Here is a 17,311-nt window from a genome sequence, read left to right on the forward strand (position 1 = left end):
TCGAAGCGTGCTGAATTTGAAAGCAAGCAGTAATTCTTGGATTTTTTTTAAAAAAATAATAATTTTTAAAAAAATCAAATAACTGACAGTTGCTGTGGTTGAATTCTATTAGCATCCTTGGGACCACAGCTCTCTTAGGTAACAAACATACTGAATTTCCAAAGGCACAGGAAGCATCCAACAGTTTCTCTGTACTCATGCAGTAAAGCCGATGTCCTCTGTATTCCCTAGAGGAAAGGTATCAAAGATAAGAGTACTCCAAAACTCTTCACCGTGTCCAAACTTAGGTAAGCTGAACTCCCATTTCCCCAAGGAAAAAAATTCCTCTGTCAGTAGATCAACTTCAGCTTCTCCTTGCCCAACTCTCAGTGGATTTTAAAGCACAGAATCTGCTTCTCCAACCTCTACAGAAGGAACGCTATCGCATGGAGCAGTGGTCAACTTTTTCTGCCCTTCTTGCTTGCTCCCCTCTATCACTAGTATCACTGGTTCATCTTCCAGACAAGTATTTAGATTACCATCCATGGGGTTGCCACTCAATGGCAAACCAGAGAAGCGTCCCTCCACGTAACCTCCTCCTCCTCCTAAAGAGCCTGGTGACCAAGGTTCTCATAGGGAACATGGGAGCCCCTGAACTACCTAAATGAAACCAGGAATGTAAATCCTTCGTTTTTGACACCCCAAGTAAATGCCCTCATCGCTGAATTAAAGAATTTAGCTCTGTCTCTCACCATCTCCTCCTAGCACTGCTGCAGTCATTGTATATATGACTAATTAATAACTCATCTCATCATACATATTACTAAATCACTGATCTGACTCTATGGGCACTGAATCAGACATTGACGCAAAATGTAGAAGAGAAAGATTAAACTGCCTCTTCGAATCTATGCTTGTTTACTTATGTATTTTATATTTATTTATTTATTTATTTATAAAAAGTGAAATAGCTCCAGTGCAGTATTATCATTAAAATTGGAATAGTGGAATAGAGGAGGGACCTGAACTTCAGTCTCTCACACATCCAATGACAGCTTCTGTCAAAAATCAGTATTTCCCACTGCACAAAGCTTCAGTAGAAAAGTTCTGTTTTAACAAAACAACAAAACTATGAAATATTTATTTTGTACCATATTCATAAGAAATTGCCATCTTTTTTGTTTTAAATACCTTTATAATATGTATTTGTTATAATTTTAATTAAATTCTTCTTACTGCCTTACTGCTTTATATTATCACATTTGCCTTTTTTATTCTTGTTTTTTGAAAGTAGATCTTTTCCTACCGTGTTTTAATGTATTTACACATATCTGTCTCTCACATTGTATACACTTTTCTCCCTCCTCCTTTTCGTACAATCTGTTCTCTATCTTGTCACTTGTTGTTCCCTTCCTCTTTCCCATTTCAAAATCTTTTACACAATCAAGCTTGAATTTCTGAATTAACGTGTTAATCTTACCTCTTCACATGAAACCTTGTAAACTACTCCCCACACCTATAACACAAAAGATTGAATCTACACAACAGAATTCGACGTAAAAGATGGAAGGGGAAGTTTTACCTACCAGAACAACCCAGATGAAAAGAAAAAACATATTTGTAGCTACTCAATTATTTTTTTTCCTTCCCTTAGCTACCTGTTTAGGAGAGCAGTATCAGCTCATCCTGCTCAACCCACTGCTCACTGATAACTCCATTTTTTGCACCCCTGTTTTCAGGGGTGCAAGAGTTTTTCCAAGAAATGAGCTGAAACTTGCTTGTGGTGGTCTCATCGCTCTCCACAGAGAAAAGCAGCAGAGAAAAAGATACGGTTTTGACCTATGTACAGTGGGGTTTTTTTGCTTGTTTTTCCATTTGGTTTTGTTTTAAGGAAAGTAGGGGTGACATTTCTGAACTGGTTTTTGCACAAAAGACAGATAAGCACTACCTCTTACAAATTTTAATTTCTTTTTAAAAATGAAAACTTAGCCTGCAGCAAACGTTTCAAGCTACGTGCATATGCTTCTCACTCACAACAGATCAGCGGAATTTTCAAATCCTAGATACCATTATCCACTTCAAATTCACATAGTTTATTAAGAAAAAAAAAATAATCCATGTTCTCCTGTCATCAGCACTGTAATCTTATGCTTCGATAAGGTCTGGTGGTTTCATTCAAGGATGACACCTCTTCATAGAAGAAACACTGGAAGATCAAGGAAAATAATTCCTGACTTCAAACTGGCAACACTGCATGAGGAGTTATCACAATTTTCATTCCGGCCATTTACTGCCCAGACCAGTCATTTCCATTTCATAAAAGACAGAAGTACCTAAATCAACTAGAGGATTGAACACCAGAAAACCCAGAAAAGGATGCAATTTTTATTATTATTAACTAAAATTGGAGTCCTTATACTCGACTCTGCCATAATTTCCTTCATTTGGAGGAGTAATTTATATAATCTGTACATGAAGTAGACATGATATCAGCATGTAACTACCTGCATTCTCTTTTTAGTCACAACATAATGATTCCGAATACCTTCACTGGTTATTTTTTCCATAAAACATTGCCTTATCTCACCAGATATACATCCAATTCCCACTACGGTGATTAGAGGATACAAAAAAACCACAACACATTTTAATCTTCATTTTGCATGAAAAAAGTAATTGCAAATAGTATGTGTTCTAAACATGTAGTGTAAATTTACCAGAATTTTAAGATGCACAAAAAGGGAGAGCAGGTTTAACAGTGGCTGGAACTACTCAACTAAGGAGAACTACAAATTAAAAACCACACTAAGAAAGAAGGATGTCAAAAGACAAGAGCACAAAGTCTGATGTCCTAATGTGATCAAATTATTGCATTTTTTTAAAGATACTTTCTCATCAAACTCTTTGGGTTCTTTCCTGTGTTTTTTTAAAGAAGCATTCAAAATGCAGAATTACATAATCTGTTTTTAAGGATAATAACCATTTGAGAGAATGCAGGTCTGCTCTTGGTCACACTGGCACAATCAAATAAATAAAAATAAGAGAACATGAAAAAGAACTATAAGTTTCCTCTACTAGAAATACTCTCTTGAAGCTTATCTGTTAATTTAGGAATAGTATCCCAGTTTTAAACTCTCAGCCTCTCATTTTAGCCAAGACAGGAGCATCTCTAGAAAAGAATGAAACTGTGGGCAAGTAAACATCGCTACGAAAATTTAAGCAGCTACACCTCTTCGAGTTTCTTGGGAAAGGTTTTGGAACTTGCACTCTAGAAATTAACCTCCTGCAGTGGACCTACCATACGCCTATATTACACTCAATAACCCTGAGTTCTTCTTCTGAGTCTTGATTTAAAATGAGAAAAAATTTTACGTTAGAAGATGGCAAGCATCATGTTCACAAGACTAAGTTTCTTTTTCACGCAAACTGTAGTCTGGTGCTTTGTTAGTAGATTGTACGAGACAAAAATAACTTAATGGCCCCATGTTTTAATATGATTCCTTTCTTTGAGTTATTAAAAAAAAAAAAAAAAAGAAAACATGTCTGAAGAGAATGATTTTCTATACTGAATACTTTAAAGCCAACTGCAAAAAATTCAACTTCATTTAGCAAAACGTGTAATAATCAGTGACAACACTGATATTTAGCGTAGAACATTAGCTTAGCTTGGTAAATATAATAGAAATACCGACTCCTAAATAGGCATTTCTAATGTTTATTACAGGAATTTTCATTTAGGTAGCAAGATGCAAGATTTGAATTACACCTACAAAGTTCCTATGTTAAGAACACTACACAAATTGTGCATTGTCTCTCACGTAGATGTAAATGTAACAAAACAGTGTCCATAAAATGTAAATTTTTTTTACTGTCAAGTATTGATAGGTGAATCAGAATGAATCAGTATTCAGTGCAAAACTGGAAAAGACTGTGCCTCTAATAAATTCAGTACAAGCCTAGCAAAAAAGCCTGCTGTTATCATGAAAGCTCATGTTATCATGAGATTACAACAGACGTTGAGTGAGAATACGTACAAATTTAATGAAATGTAAAAGAAAACACTTCAAATCATAACAAATTTCTGTAGTGCCTTCTATTGCAGCTCATCGCCTGCTAAGGGCTCTTGTCACGTTAGCTGCCATATTAAACTGCATGGCAGCGCCGCCACAACAACATGACACACAACTAAAATTTCTTGTACTGCAAGAGAGAGACGCGGTTCCATTAGAAAAAAGTCCAGGAAAAAAAACAAGCAAGTATTCCCACAGTAAATAAAATGATCATATTGAGAGTTTGAATGCCATTTAACAGATTAAAACATCACAGACCTAGAGCTCTTCGTACACAGGTACACACGTAGACACAAAACCATACAAACGTGCACTTTCTCTTACCTCAATAGCTCTCTTTATATACGGTATCTGCGTGCCACTGTCCAGATCTTCGTTAATTATAAGTCTCCTCGCCCACTGACCTGCTCTGACAACGCCATTACCATGAATTAGGACCAACAGCTTATCAGGATTCGTTAACGCGTCTTCACTCATAAATATAAAGCTCTTTGGTTCACTCTCAGTTGCATCAACCTGCAATTGCAGACAACACACTCTTTTATGCATCAATAAAAAATTTTTAAAAGAACACCTGTAGTTGTAAAGTTAGCCACCAAAGTGATATAAAAAGTTTCACCGTTTAACAGCTATTTGTATGCATATTATAAGGACTAATGTGTGCCCAGCACCAAATAAAAATAAAGCATAAGGTCGTATCCATGCAATGTAACTTCAAAACATAAAAATATACCACAGTTTAGAGCAGTAATCCAAGGGAGATTTAAATCAAAAAAAGGGGCAAAAAGTATGTTAAAACTTTGAAACATCAGTTGTTTACAGAAATTTACTGGCAAAAAAGAAAGTCCATAAAAGAACAATCAGGGGGCGAGGGGGGAAAATCAAGTAATTTGTCACCTCTGATATGCCTGAAGCAACAATAAAATTCTTACATAATACAAAAAAAATCCTAGAGAGTTCCATCTCAGTCACCTCAACATAAATGCCCAATAAGCTACGTATGAACCAGTATTGTAAATTTCTCTGTTATAAATTTAATAGGATAGGCCTAATAAAATATAGAAATCCAATTTGGGTCTAAATAATGGCTTCATTAAGAGGCCTGCACCTGGGCCAATGCTCAGCTACTTTGCTACAGGAACAGATCAACAACCAGCTTCAACAGTCAGAAAACCATAATCTAATTCCAAGTTTTGCCCTTACTCTGGAGAGTAAAGGAGCACTTTTTGTTCAATAAAAACAGAGGTTCTACAAAGCAGGTCTACACTTGGTTTTCCCAGCCTGGCTCGAGGCAAAAGAACTGTGTTGGTGTAAATAATGTGAGGGCAGAAAGAAACACCCTGTCTACTCATTCTTCCCCTTCTTTCCCGTAAATGTGTAGAAAAGAAAAAAAAGGACAGGCAAATCTCCCCGTCCATCTGCTGAAGAGCTTACTCCTGCTCCAAAACGACATTAACATCTCATCTTGCCTCATCTTGCACTTTTTACTCCAGGAGATGCACTCACCTCCTCTCACACTTTATGTGAAAATAGAAAACATGGTAAAAAATACATTTTGTTGAAAAGAGTTTGGAGCATGTACGTACAACAGGTGCCGCGTGGGGGATACAGTCAGATCACGCTTCTGAATTAGTGGCACTAATATCTTAACATTTAACATGGCTTAGGTAAAAAGCCAGACAACACCAAATCTCAGATAGTACTTGGCAAGATGTAGTGACTTTTGCAAATAAATATTGGAATTAAGATAAAACATTGTGAACTTGTATCTCAAAGACAGACATTAGCTGTTAAGTTTTAGCACTTATAAATTAATTTTTATTTAATATTTAGGAAATACTAGCACTTAGTAATCATGTGTACTAGAGGATATAAATAGTTCACGCTTCTGCAAATACATTAATTTTATAAAGTTAAAAATATTTGCCAAGATCATAAAAAATAACTCTTCATTCTCTTCCTCAAATTAATCACATTTGGAAACTTTTCTTCAAGCTAATTTGTCTTCAAACAGGAGTAATTCATTAGATCAAGCTTTCCCTAAAGAATGCACATAAAGGTCACTCCTGTGCACAACCTTACTTTATTGACAAATCAACCTAGAATACCATTTAGTACTAGACACACCGAGTCTGCATAAAATATTTTATATTTATTAGCCACTTTCTCTTCTGGACCTACTCATGAACAATTATTTCTGATCATTTATTTAAACACAAATTAAATAAATTCAGTAAAATGCTACACTTCAATTAGTTTAATTTTACAATTTGATTCAACATTGCTATTCGCATGCAATAATAACCTTCCAATAAAATGTAGCTAGGAATGTCAAACCAATCTAAATTCTGCTGATAATTTACTGTTTAAAAGTACACTGCTTAAAGCTTAATTTTCCTTTTCTCAGATTTATTTTTCCAACGCACAGCTGTACCTGAAGGTTTATGAATGCATGCAGTTACGGTGAATTCTCCGACTTATGCACTCTACATACATTATGACATTCTAAAGGTTTTCAAGCAGCGAATTAACTTTTCCATATGAGTTCTGTCTCAAATGAGCTATCACCTAGTACAGTAGTACCAGTCTATTGAACATAGATGCACATATTCTACAGACGGAACCCAAGATGCAGGAGACCTGACTAGGTTCTAGGGGTCTTTTATTTTCTAAATTGGAAGTTTTTAGTTTTTAAGATTGAACGTTAAATTCTTAAGGGGAAAAAAAATCCACTAATATTTTTCTTACTCCGGTTAAGAAACACAATAAAAATTATGAGCCTAGAGCCTACAAACAAGTGAAACAGGTGTAACTTGTGCCTGGAGGAAAGAACATGGTAAATAAACGGAACTGAAACTGAAAAGACTCAAAAAGATTGTGAGAACTGTGAGCAGCTGGTGGAGAGAGAAAACTGCTCATTTGCTTCGCAAGATAAGAAAAGTCTTCTGTTAAGTGGTTCTACATAAAACTCACTAACTCACGTTACAGTCTTCACAACATTGGATATCCCTATTCAAAATTTTTCACTCAAATTTGTAAAAAATGAAAACTGCTGATCAATACTACAGGCAGCTAATTAGCACTTGGCGATTACCAGAACTAACTTAAGACACCTAAAACTAGTGGAATTTTTACTGAACAAGTATTGACTGGACTTAGGTAACAAAACAGCCAAAAGAAACATGCAGTGGGGATCACAGAACATTTTTTCCAAAAGAAAAATATTCTTGGCTGTCTAGTAGATCAAGAGAACTACAGAATGAAGTTTTACCTATTGAAGTGGAAGAGCAAAGCATTGATAAGTCAGAAGATTCTGCAAAGTGAGACCTCTCAGTGCCATCTCCAATAAAATATGTTAGTAATTATTTAAACTTCCATCTCAGGCCTTCCCAGAAGCTGTTAAAGATGCATTTAATTCAGAAGCACCCTCTATTTGTCCTCAACAGCTAAAGAACAGCAAAGATCAATCACTGATTATGCCATTAAAACTAGAGAAATACAAAGACTTCATCTGGATAAAAAAATTGCAGTCCTCTTTATATTTACAATAAAACCTTCAACGGAGCACAAAATGAGAAATTTAAAAGAAATAATTGAATGCCTTCTCCCTGAATATGAGTCTCTTCATTTTCAAGTCCAGTCGTATATGTTGAACATTAAGAGAACTACAATACTTTACAGTAACAATAATGCAATATGCATCTCAGCCTCCCTGTGTAGGAAAAAATGTTCAGGTTTATGTTTTGCCAGAGATGCTGACATAGTAAAATAACAGGAGAGCTTTCCTGATTTCCCAACTGTTCTTCTTCTCGTATCTGAAAAGAAGTTTACAAACAATTGTGTCCAGAACTGAAGCTGCCACCTGAGAAAGCAAAATAAAGACAGCAAGTTGGACTCTGCACGTAAGGTTGAAATTAAGAAAAATAAAGAGAACATGAAATGCTGTCATACTAAACCTTTGAAGCACAGCATTTCTGTACACTACTAAAATCACGCTGAAAAAGAAAAAAAAAAAGCACTCCACTTAACACAGTCCTGAAACACATTTCATATATTCAAACATCATTACATTAGACTGCCTACTTCTTTATCAGCTGATGGAAAAAGAAAGGCCAATACACCAACTTTCTGGTCACTTGTGCCAAAGTTCAGAATAAAACATGTTTTCGTATTCATCCCTAAAATGTTCCCATCATAAGAGCAGCCATCCTGGTCGGACCAAGGTCCCAGGGTCCTGTTTCTGACAACAAGCAGATTGTTTAGGGGAACGGGGTGGTTATAGTGATTCTTCCCTGGTTTTGGCAACCAGTAGCTCTGGAGCCTCTCCAGCCAGCGTTTACGACTGGACCAGCAGGGACAATAGTTCAATGCACCCCTCCCACCTCAGTATTGTCAGATGGTTTTTTTGAATGCATTTATACCTGTCTCCTAGATAGTATTCTGCAGCAATGAGTTCCACAATATAATTGGGACGTATATAAAATAGTAGTGCCTCTCTTTCAGTAGCGGTCTCCTGCCTGATAATTTAAACTTGATGCCCCTTAGCTTCTCTATTATGAAAAAAGCGAAAAACCATTCCCTATTCATCTTCTCTACACCTTTCATGATTTTATAGATTTGTCATATTCCTTCCTCAGTCATCTATTTTCCAAGCTGAAGAATCTTTGTCTAATCTTTCTTTGTCTGAAAAGCATTTCATGCCTGTGATCATCCTTGTAACCCTCCTCTGTACTTTTTTTTTAAATTCTTCATATCCTTTTTGATATGGTGTCCAGGCTCCATGCAGTGTTCAAGATGGGGGCCCACATAATGAGTGGAATGACGATGTTTTTCTGTTTTGTTCTCAACACCTCCTAATTCCTAACATCCTATTTGCTTTGAGGGTTTTTGACTGCCATTGAGCACTAACTGATGTTCTCAGAGAACTATTCACAATCACTCCAAGCTCTTTCCTGAGTTGTAATAGCTCATTTAGAGGCCACCATTGTGTTTACAGAGTGAGTTATTTTCCCCATAATTTCACATTTACTAGAATTGAATCTCATGTCATTTTATCCTCCAATCATTCAGCATCATGAAACAATTCCCCAACTCATCATGATCAGCTTTAGATTTAAGTACTCTAAATAATGTTAGAAAAAAACAGCAAAGTTTGTTAGCTTCTATTAATTCCTTTTTTCCTTTTACTCATGACTATGTCAGTGCAGGCATTAATAACACTGCACCAGTAACAACTTATTTAATCTGTATTTTTTCCTTTGATTAACTCGTAAGGGGACTCCCTCCTCCTATGCCATAAGAGCATCTTTTTTAAAGCATTTGGTAAGCTTGTTGACAGCTCGTTGGAAAGCCACGTACACTCCTACTGACAAGATCTTTCTTTTTCATGCCATCCCCGACTCCTTCAATGAATTCCAGTAGGTTTTTTAAAAAAGAAACCTGTACTGACTTTTCCCTCAATATATTATTTCCTCCCAGTACACAGGAATCGCTATGAATCACTCCTGGAGGCCTTTCAAAGACTATCACATTTACTCTTTTTCCATTGCTCTGATGAAAATAGCTGATTTCAGCAGTAAGTTACATGCTAGTTGGTTGTTCTGCAGCTTCATATTTGACTTCTTATATTACCCTGGGCTTAAAAACCATCTCATCCTAGAATTTGATTATTGTATGATATATCAATTTGTTCTAAGATCTCCTCTACTGATATATCAAATTTCAGACAGTTCCTCAGAGTTGTATCCTGTTTAAAAAAAAAAAAAATTCAAGTGTGGAAACTGGACAAACTACATAGGAAACAACCATGTTAGTTTTTCTCATTTGAGCTGAGCGTTCCTTTTGCATACAGCTTATACATCAGCCTCATCAGCTCTCTTTTATTATTAGCCTTTACAGCTGTAACAAGCTCCTCAAATTCAGTTTTGGGTGATCTCACTGTGGTTTTATATGTAACTTACCAGCATTTATACTCTTCTCTATTCTCACTTGAACAGGACTTACTCTTCCTGCAAGCTGCCTTATTACTTCTATTAGTCTCCTTTACTAGTTTAAACCAGGTTTCTTTGTGTTGTTACCTGGGAGTCTGTCAGCGGCGATTTGAACATAGCCTTTAGACAGATTTAATTTTTCACCTTCTCCATACATTGTTTCAGATTTTTAGTCCTCTTCATAACCTATTTTTGACTGGAGAGAGGGCTTCAGGCACATAATAGTCATTAGTAAAGAATGGTGCTCATACCTTGTGCCAAATTTTCCACACTGCTTGAAATTAAACAGCTGCATATATTGTCTGAGTCCTCACTTTGCTCTAAAATGCAATTAAATTATGACACTTTGCAGAAGCTGGAAGTAAGTCATCTGAGAATAGCTTAAATGTACTACTGACAAAGTGCATCAGTACATCAGTGATTACTACATAATTTATAAATAAGAGTAAACACAGATTAATTCAACAGCGGGAGTTAGACAGGGCCATTCTTCTCCCAAACCAGACACCCCAATGTTAAAGCTGTGCAGAAAAGTCCCCATGTGTGTGACAGAGGTGATGGAGGGGTTGTAATACTTATTCCAAGTTTGTTCGTCTTCATTTTTTAAGGCCAATAGATCAGCCTTAGCGTTGCATTACTTATAGGCACCCTGCTTTTTACAAAGGACATTCAAAGAAAAGTTGTACAGCCTCAAAATTCAAGCACTGGAAAGTTTACAAATGCTGTTTTCCTGGTTTGACAGAGAGAGGGTGACGTGGCTTGGAGAAGTCTTTTGATACATCAGTGGTCTGGAACATGGAAGTAGCTGAGGAATCCTTTCTGATAGCAATGGAAAACCTACTCGGTGCTGTCACAGGGCAGTCTCCCCTACGCTCTGCACTACAGGATGTAAAAATGCATAAACATCACCCTGGTATCACATGTATTTACAAATGCCCTCATACGTGTTCCTTGGGGAATGCTTCATCACTTCCAAGGGTTGATCAAATATTTTCACTAAACAGCGGCACCTTATATTACATACATGCTACAAGGTACTGAAAAAGTGTGTTCTTTAAAAAAGACTTGAAGTAGTTTAATGGAACTCAACTTGAGTTTATCCCTCTGCCCGTAACGGCACATTTATTCTCTACATCCAGCTGCAGAGGCCTCAACACATTCACAAATGCTTTTCAAAGCACGGTGATGTGGTACCTCTATCAAAACTACCACATTTTGAAAATTCTGGTACCTGGTAGGGGGAGGAAGGCTCAGCTGGAGAAATCAAGCACACGAGAGGTGCGCTGGAAGCTGCACGGGAAGGCAGCGCCGGAGACGATGCCCTGCCTGGAGCCCTGGCACACCTCGTCTTTATCCAAATACTGGATTGAAGGCTCTGCTTTTTACAGATCCAAACAAATAACATCCTCGGAAAAAAAAAAAAAAAAAAAAAATTATACTTACTGGGAGAGTCACTTTTTTCAAGTGGCATTCTTTCTGCAGTAGTTCATAAACATATTTAGTAATGATCTGGAAAGAAAAAAAAAAAAAAAGGAAGATAAAAAGAAATGCAAACAGACGTTAAAGCACTTACAGTAACGACATATCCAGGCAGACAACTTAAAGGCTAGCGGGTTGAACTTCTAAGCACTTGTATACGTTTTGCCACCTATCTGAATTCTTTGCCATACTACTAATTACAGAACCCAGAGCTTTACACAAAAAGGTCTCCTCTGTCCCTCGGAAAAGGCTGCTTGCCAGTACAAAGAAATTGTAACTGTACCTGCGAATCCATCACGTGCTGCTGTGTGAATAATTATGTGCCTCAAAACTAAGGATTATAACCAATTAATATATACTCAGGGGTACAAGAAAGGCTCTCTTTTGCAAAGAAATACTTTAAAAGCATTTTTTTTCCCATAAGCAGGACTCCTGAAACCCTCTCCCCTGCAGGTTCACTCCACGAGCTACATGGAGAGCAGATCTTTAGTCACCCTCAGCACAAGTTGCCTTGCCATTTCTATTCACTGAACAGGGGAGGGATGGGTCAAAGGTTTCTAAATAGAAGAAAAACCCTGACTGATTCCCCTCTATGGGGGAGTTTAAGTCTCTTGTCTCCACGCAGAAATAAAATTGAAATTTTAGACCTGAAACAAAAGGAATTATTTCAAAGAGCCACCAAAAAAACCAACCTAGTCGCAACGAAAGACTTGCCGTCTCGAGTGTAGCAAAGTTCACACTTCAAAGGCTTGCCTAATATCTAGGGAAAATTTTTTTTTCACCCTTATATATTCAAAGAAAAAATGGAGATGCAGATGTAAGAACTTTCTAACCATTATTAATTTGGGAATTAAGCTGAGGAACAAACTAAAGCGCTTTGTCCATATGGTGCTGTAAAAATGGTTTGGAAGTAACTGCTTGGATTTCACTGGCTACAGGAGTTAAAAAAAAAAAAAAAAAAAAGAAAAGAAAAGAAAAAAAAAAGGCAAATTAAAGAGGGAAAAAAAGTGCTCATTAAGAGCCTGAAATAGTGCCTGCCTTCCCTTTAAAGCTTGGGGAACTATGTTTAAATTCCAGACAGGACAAGATCTAAGTCCCAAAATATTAATCCAAGAATATCTGGGTACAAACCCAGCTGGTATTCTTTAGTTCAACCCCTCAAGGCCACAATTACAGCCATCTGAACCCACAGCATATTAAGCCACAACAGAAACGTCGCTGTAACAAAGCTCTCAAGCGATGGCATCTTAACAACGCACTATGAACCGAGCAAGTAGGAGCCAGGGTATCATAAACTTCAATTTTAATTTTCCAAACGCACAATTACCAAATAAAGTTTCAATGAAGTCCAAAAGTTTTCATTACGTACATGTGAGCAAAACACGATATGCAAATGTTTGGAACACATCTGAACAAATTAGAGGTACTGATGAAAGCTAATTAAAAACGTTGGCGCGTGCCCCTCCTTTCCTTTCAGAAAACCCCCAAATCTTTATTAGGATTATGAGAATTCTTTGCTACCCTGCTCAAATATGTTTATTGATAGAATTATGTTCAAAAAAACTTTACGGTTTTAAAGAAAATCAGTCTAACTGAACATTACTATCTACAGGGAAACTGCATTTGGAGAAGGCATTTAGCTGTGAGCGATGAGTTGATTTAAGACATGTTTATCCCCAAAGCAGTATGTTAGGAACATGCATACAGTGTAATTTTACCTTCAGGGCCAAACTTCTTATGGTTCACTGAAATCAACTTCAGTGTAATGCCAACAAGTAAAGCAGTTAAGTTCCTGCAGCCTCAGATGCTGATCTTGTACAGACATTAAAATGAGTATAATGATAATATGGCCTCAAACATAGAAATTTTATTTTTCACTCTAAATCCAGGCATCTACTAACCATCAAAAATACTAAAAGAACACTTGGAAGAGAAAAAAATTGCTATGAAGAAAATACATTTTAGACACCACTTGCAAAAATCTGCCCTTTTTTGCAGCTATGTGTTTGCATCTATTTTTCCTATTCTCTCACATCTATTTAGACTGTGATGTCTTCAGGGCAGAAGTAAACCTCTACTCATTTTTTCCACAGCCTGGCTCAATCGGGCTCTGATCCTAACTGGCTCTTTAGGCACTACTCTAATATAATAAATAGAGATATCAGCCCTAAAAATGGGACTGTTAAATCAGCGGAGCTCTCTGGTATAGCAAAGACTTCACCTGACGAATGCTTTTAATAAGAGTAAACATGAAGAAAGATAGAGTAGGTTGGAGTCACGGGTGCCAAGTGTGAGATAATGATCCTCGGGCAGCTCAGCACCACGGCCCAGACAGATTTGAGGGAAAACCGCCTTAAACTGTCCCAGTACACATACAAGACCTCAAAAGGTGGGTTTTTGGCAGCAGAAGAACAACAAGTTTGGGGATATCCTAGCAATGGCTGGTACGCTGTCAAAGGATGGAAGGCAATACACAGCACTTCTTGAAGTAGCACGGAAGCCCAAAATTTCCCAGACTTAGAAAACATCATCATGACAGCCAGGTTTCCTGCACTTGGACAATCTAGCAAAATCCTGCCCCACCCAGGAATACAGCTACAAATCCAACATTTCTTTTGGAATGTTACGCTTTAAATTACTTCTCGTGATTTTATGGCCGAACTGTAATTCTGAAAATTTAACTTTTAAAATATCTTTTCTATAGGCGTTCAGAAGAGAAGGAACTATGCTATATTATTTATATAGCACTAATTAGACTTTCTATTACAAATCTATACCATTTAAATAGCCACGACTTATTTAAGTAGAAGTATTAGCTCCTTGAGTATGCTGGTATTTTATCTTTACGATCTGAAAACTGCTGTAGGGTGCTGAAAAGCGTCTTGTGACTTCTTGCATGAGGAGGTGAGCACGGTTACACTCTGTGAACACTCCTGGACTAGTCATCGGTCGCACGGTCGCTCATGACAGCAGGTATTTAGTGACAGAGGGTGGTCAATCCAGCCCAGTGTTAATAACTCATTTGGAACTATCAAACATCAAACTGTCCAGTGTAAGCCATTCTCACAGCAAGCTTTTAGAGAACCCTACTCGTGTTATTTGTACTAACCTGGGATACTTAAGCTTCTTCTATCTCTGCTCTTCATTCACTTCCAAGTGCAGCCAATCAAGAAAGCACATCCCCAATAGGGTAAATACCTGCACTAAGCACTATCAAAGTCTTATCGCCTGCTCTGAGAAATGGGGAAAAAAACCCAAACACAGCCCCCCCTCTCCCCCCACTCCAAAATTCCATGCCTCTCATCACCTGTTATGATAGCAAGGGAGAAATCTTTCCAACCACAAGAGGGTACTTAGCCAAACACTTCCACCACCCACAAAAAAGGTTGTATTCGAACTGTGGGATAGGAGAAACTTTCTTCCCACTACGAAGTGGTCACCTGTGGAAGGAAACTAAATGGCTTATACTTCAATTTGCTCTCAGTGAGCTGAGGAGCCAACATCCTGCTTTTCATAAGCCTGAGGATCTTCTGCCCTAAATGAAGTCACACCTTTTCTGACTTGTTGGTCTAGAAAAATTCCCATAACAAAGGCAGGCTGATGAGAGCAGGGACCACAGATGAGGGGAACTTGTCCTGAACAGTGAAAACAGTGGATTAACCAAATCTCTGCTACCATTTCCTTGTTACAGGTTTCCTTCATTCCCTGTGGACAAGGTTAAGAGCAGTAATACATATGGTTCAGGACAGGAACCAAACTTCAGTGCTCACAACTGGGCTTCTGAGGAGCTTAAAGCAGTCAGTCTCCCAATTTATGTTGGATGTAACAGCATGAATACCTCCAGAAGTACTCTTTCAAAGTGCTAGTGGCCCCAAATATGACATCTGCAAAGTTCAATAGTCTTATGGATAATCAGGGTGTAGACCTATGGAAGGAACAGTGATCCTTCACATGGATCCAGAATATAACCTATTTTAATTACAGAGAAATTAATTTTGATGACTTGGATGGATCACAAAAAGGATAGAGGCACAGAAGACAACAGGAAGAAAAGAGAAACACATTATCTTATGACAGAGCTGAGATTTTACCCTTCCTTTGCTAAATATTCTGCACAATGGTGCCCAAGACTATAATGCTGCAGGCAGCCTGTAGAGCAAAATTGAAACTCCAGGTGGAAGTTCTGGTGCACAAAACTCCAATACACCCTAGTTGGTAAGGTCCTGGCTTCATACGATTTCTGTTCTTTTAAGATAATATTGTTCATATAGAGGACTTTCTTCAGGACTGTTTTAAATTACCAAAATGCATTGAAAAATTCTGTTAGCAGCATAATTTGTAAAATCTTTGCAAGACAGCATCCTGAAGCTACGTGACCAAAAGATCAATACCCGCATTCAACTACATGAAAAGAGATATTGAAGGCTAAGAGCCACTGACACCAACACGTTAAAAGTTACAAAGAAGGCAGTGAAGCCAAAACATGATTAGAAGTGGTGAAAAAGACCATAGAGACTCTTTAATGCACTAGGTATTGGAGATCTTTAAACAGCAGAAGTCTGGAGGCCAACCAGAAGCGTGCCCATGAAGTAAGAAGGCAACTCCCAACACGACTCGGCTTAAAACACTACACCCCTCATTGCAAGTCTGTAAGAAACTGAAAGAAGCCTTATATCACATATCAAAAACGTCAAGAACCAGCCCGGCACGCACGAGGGAGAGCAGAGCTGCAGCTGACCCACCGGTGAACTTGTTTCATAGCAGAGATAGCCAGGTACGTAGACGACAGATCCCAACTCAACGGCTTGTTTCATAACACCTACATCCTAATCCGGAGAAGCTGCCTCAGTACATGCCACATCAAAAGCCATGCTGGGACGCAGTGAAGTGCACTGAGCCTTGATCGTCAAGCCCTCACCCCCCTGCTGTGCTTTACAACCCAACTCCTCTGAATCCTCTGCTGTTGTTTTTTTTTCCCCCTGAGCGTGCTCCCACTCCCAAAACCAACCAGGGGTAACTCTACCCATCGCCAGGCGACGTGTACGAACAGAACAGCAAACCTGCCGCAGAGGGGGAAAAAAAACGAAAACAAAGACCAACTACTCAAACCTGCAAAATGTTTTCTCAAGAGTGAATTCTTTGCTAAAAACACATTAAAGAAATGGCACTTCGTGGCCTTTTCGCTTTGAACCGGCACCTATCAGTAGCCACTGGAAGTCATTACCACGCGACGCATGTTCATGGGTTCACAACAGATGTGAGGAACCCTTCGGTTAGCACAAACCACAAAGTCTCTTTGAAGACCATCAAGCGCCACATGTCCCCTTCTTTCCCCCCATATGTGTGTCCCTCACGACCAACACACCAACATCCCCAGCCAACAGTTGGTGTATGGTTAACACATGATGAAGAACAAAGCACACGTGACATGACAAAGGATAAAGCGTATGTGAGCGGCCGACATTACCACCACTCACGTGGCTGAGGATGGGTTACAAGACCTTGGAGAAAGGATAAGGGAGTGGAAGCTGTTAACCCAAGTTGACCACACCACTGCCTGCCCCTACACACTTCCAGCAGATTTCTGGGAAAAAAGGAAGTGGAGCAAATTAGCAGTTAAATACATTCTTCTGGTGGACCAGATCCAGCTGGATGGATCTGAGATCTCCCACATCATGTTCCGCATTCACAGCTATTCCAAACACAAACAGAACCCCATCACCATCCATCACTAATCTTGTTACCACTTCTCACTGCTCCAAGGACTAAATGCGAATGGAGACAGAGCCACTC

General features: G+C 38.3%; 1 protein-coding gene across 3 annotated transcripts in view; it reads right to left on the reverse strand.

The window, feature by feature from the left end:
* The window catches only part of ARB2A (ARB2 cotranscriptional regulator A), a 282,938-nt gene that overhangs the window by 216,808 nt on the left and 48,819 nt on the right, over nt 1-17,311 (reverse strand). For 2 of the 3 annotated variants that reach the window (XM_074166154.1, XM_074166153.1), the window contains 2 exons: nt 11,483-11,548; nt 4,374-4,565 (listed from right to left, as the gene is read on the reverse strand). In XM_074166154.1, the coding sequence (XP_074022255.1) occupies nt 4,374-4,565; nt 11,483-11,548 (258 nt within the window). The remainder of the gene's footprint in view (nt 1-4,373; nt 4,566-11,482; nt 11,549-17,311) is intronic. The other variant, XM_074166155.1, reaches the window with a different exon arrangement.

Source organism: Numenius arquata, chromosome Z, assembly GCF_964106895.1.
Source record: "Numenius arquata chromosome Z, bNumArq3.hap1.1, whole genome shotgun sequence".
Taxonomy (NCBI): domain Eukaryota; kingdom Metazoa; phylum Chordata; class Aves; order Charadriiformes; family Scolopacidae; genus Numenius; species Numenius arquata.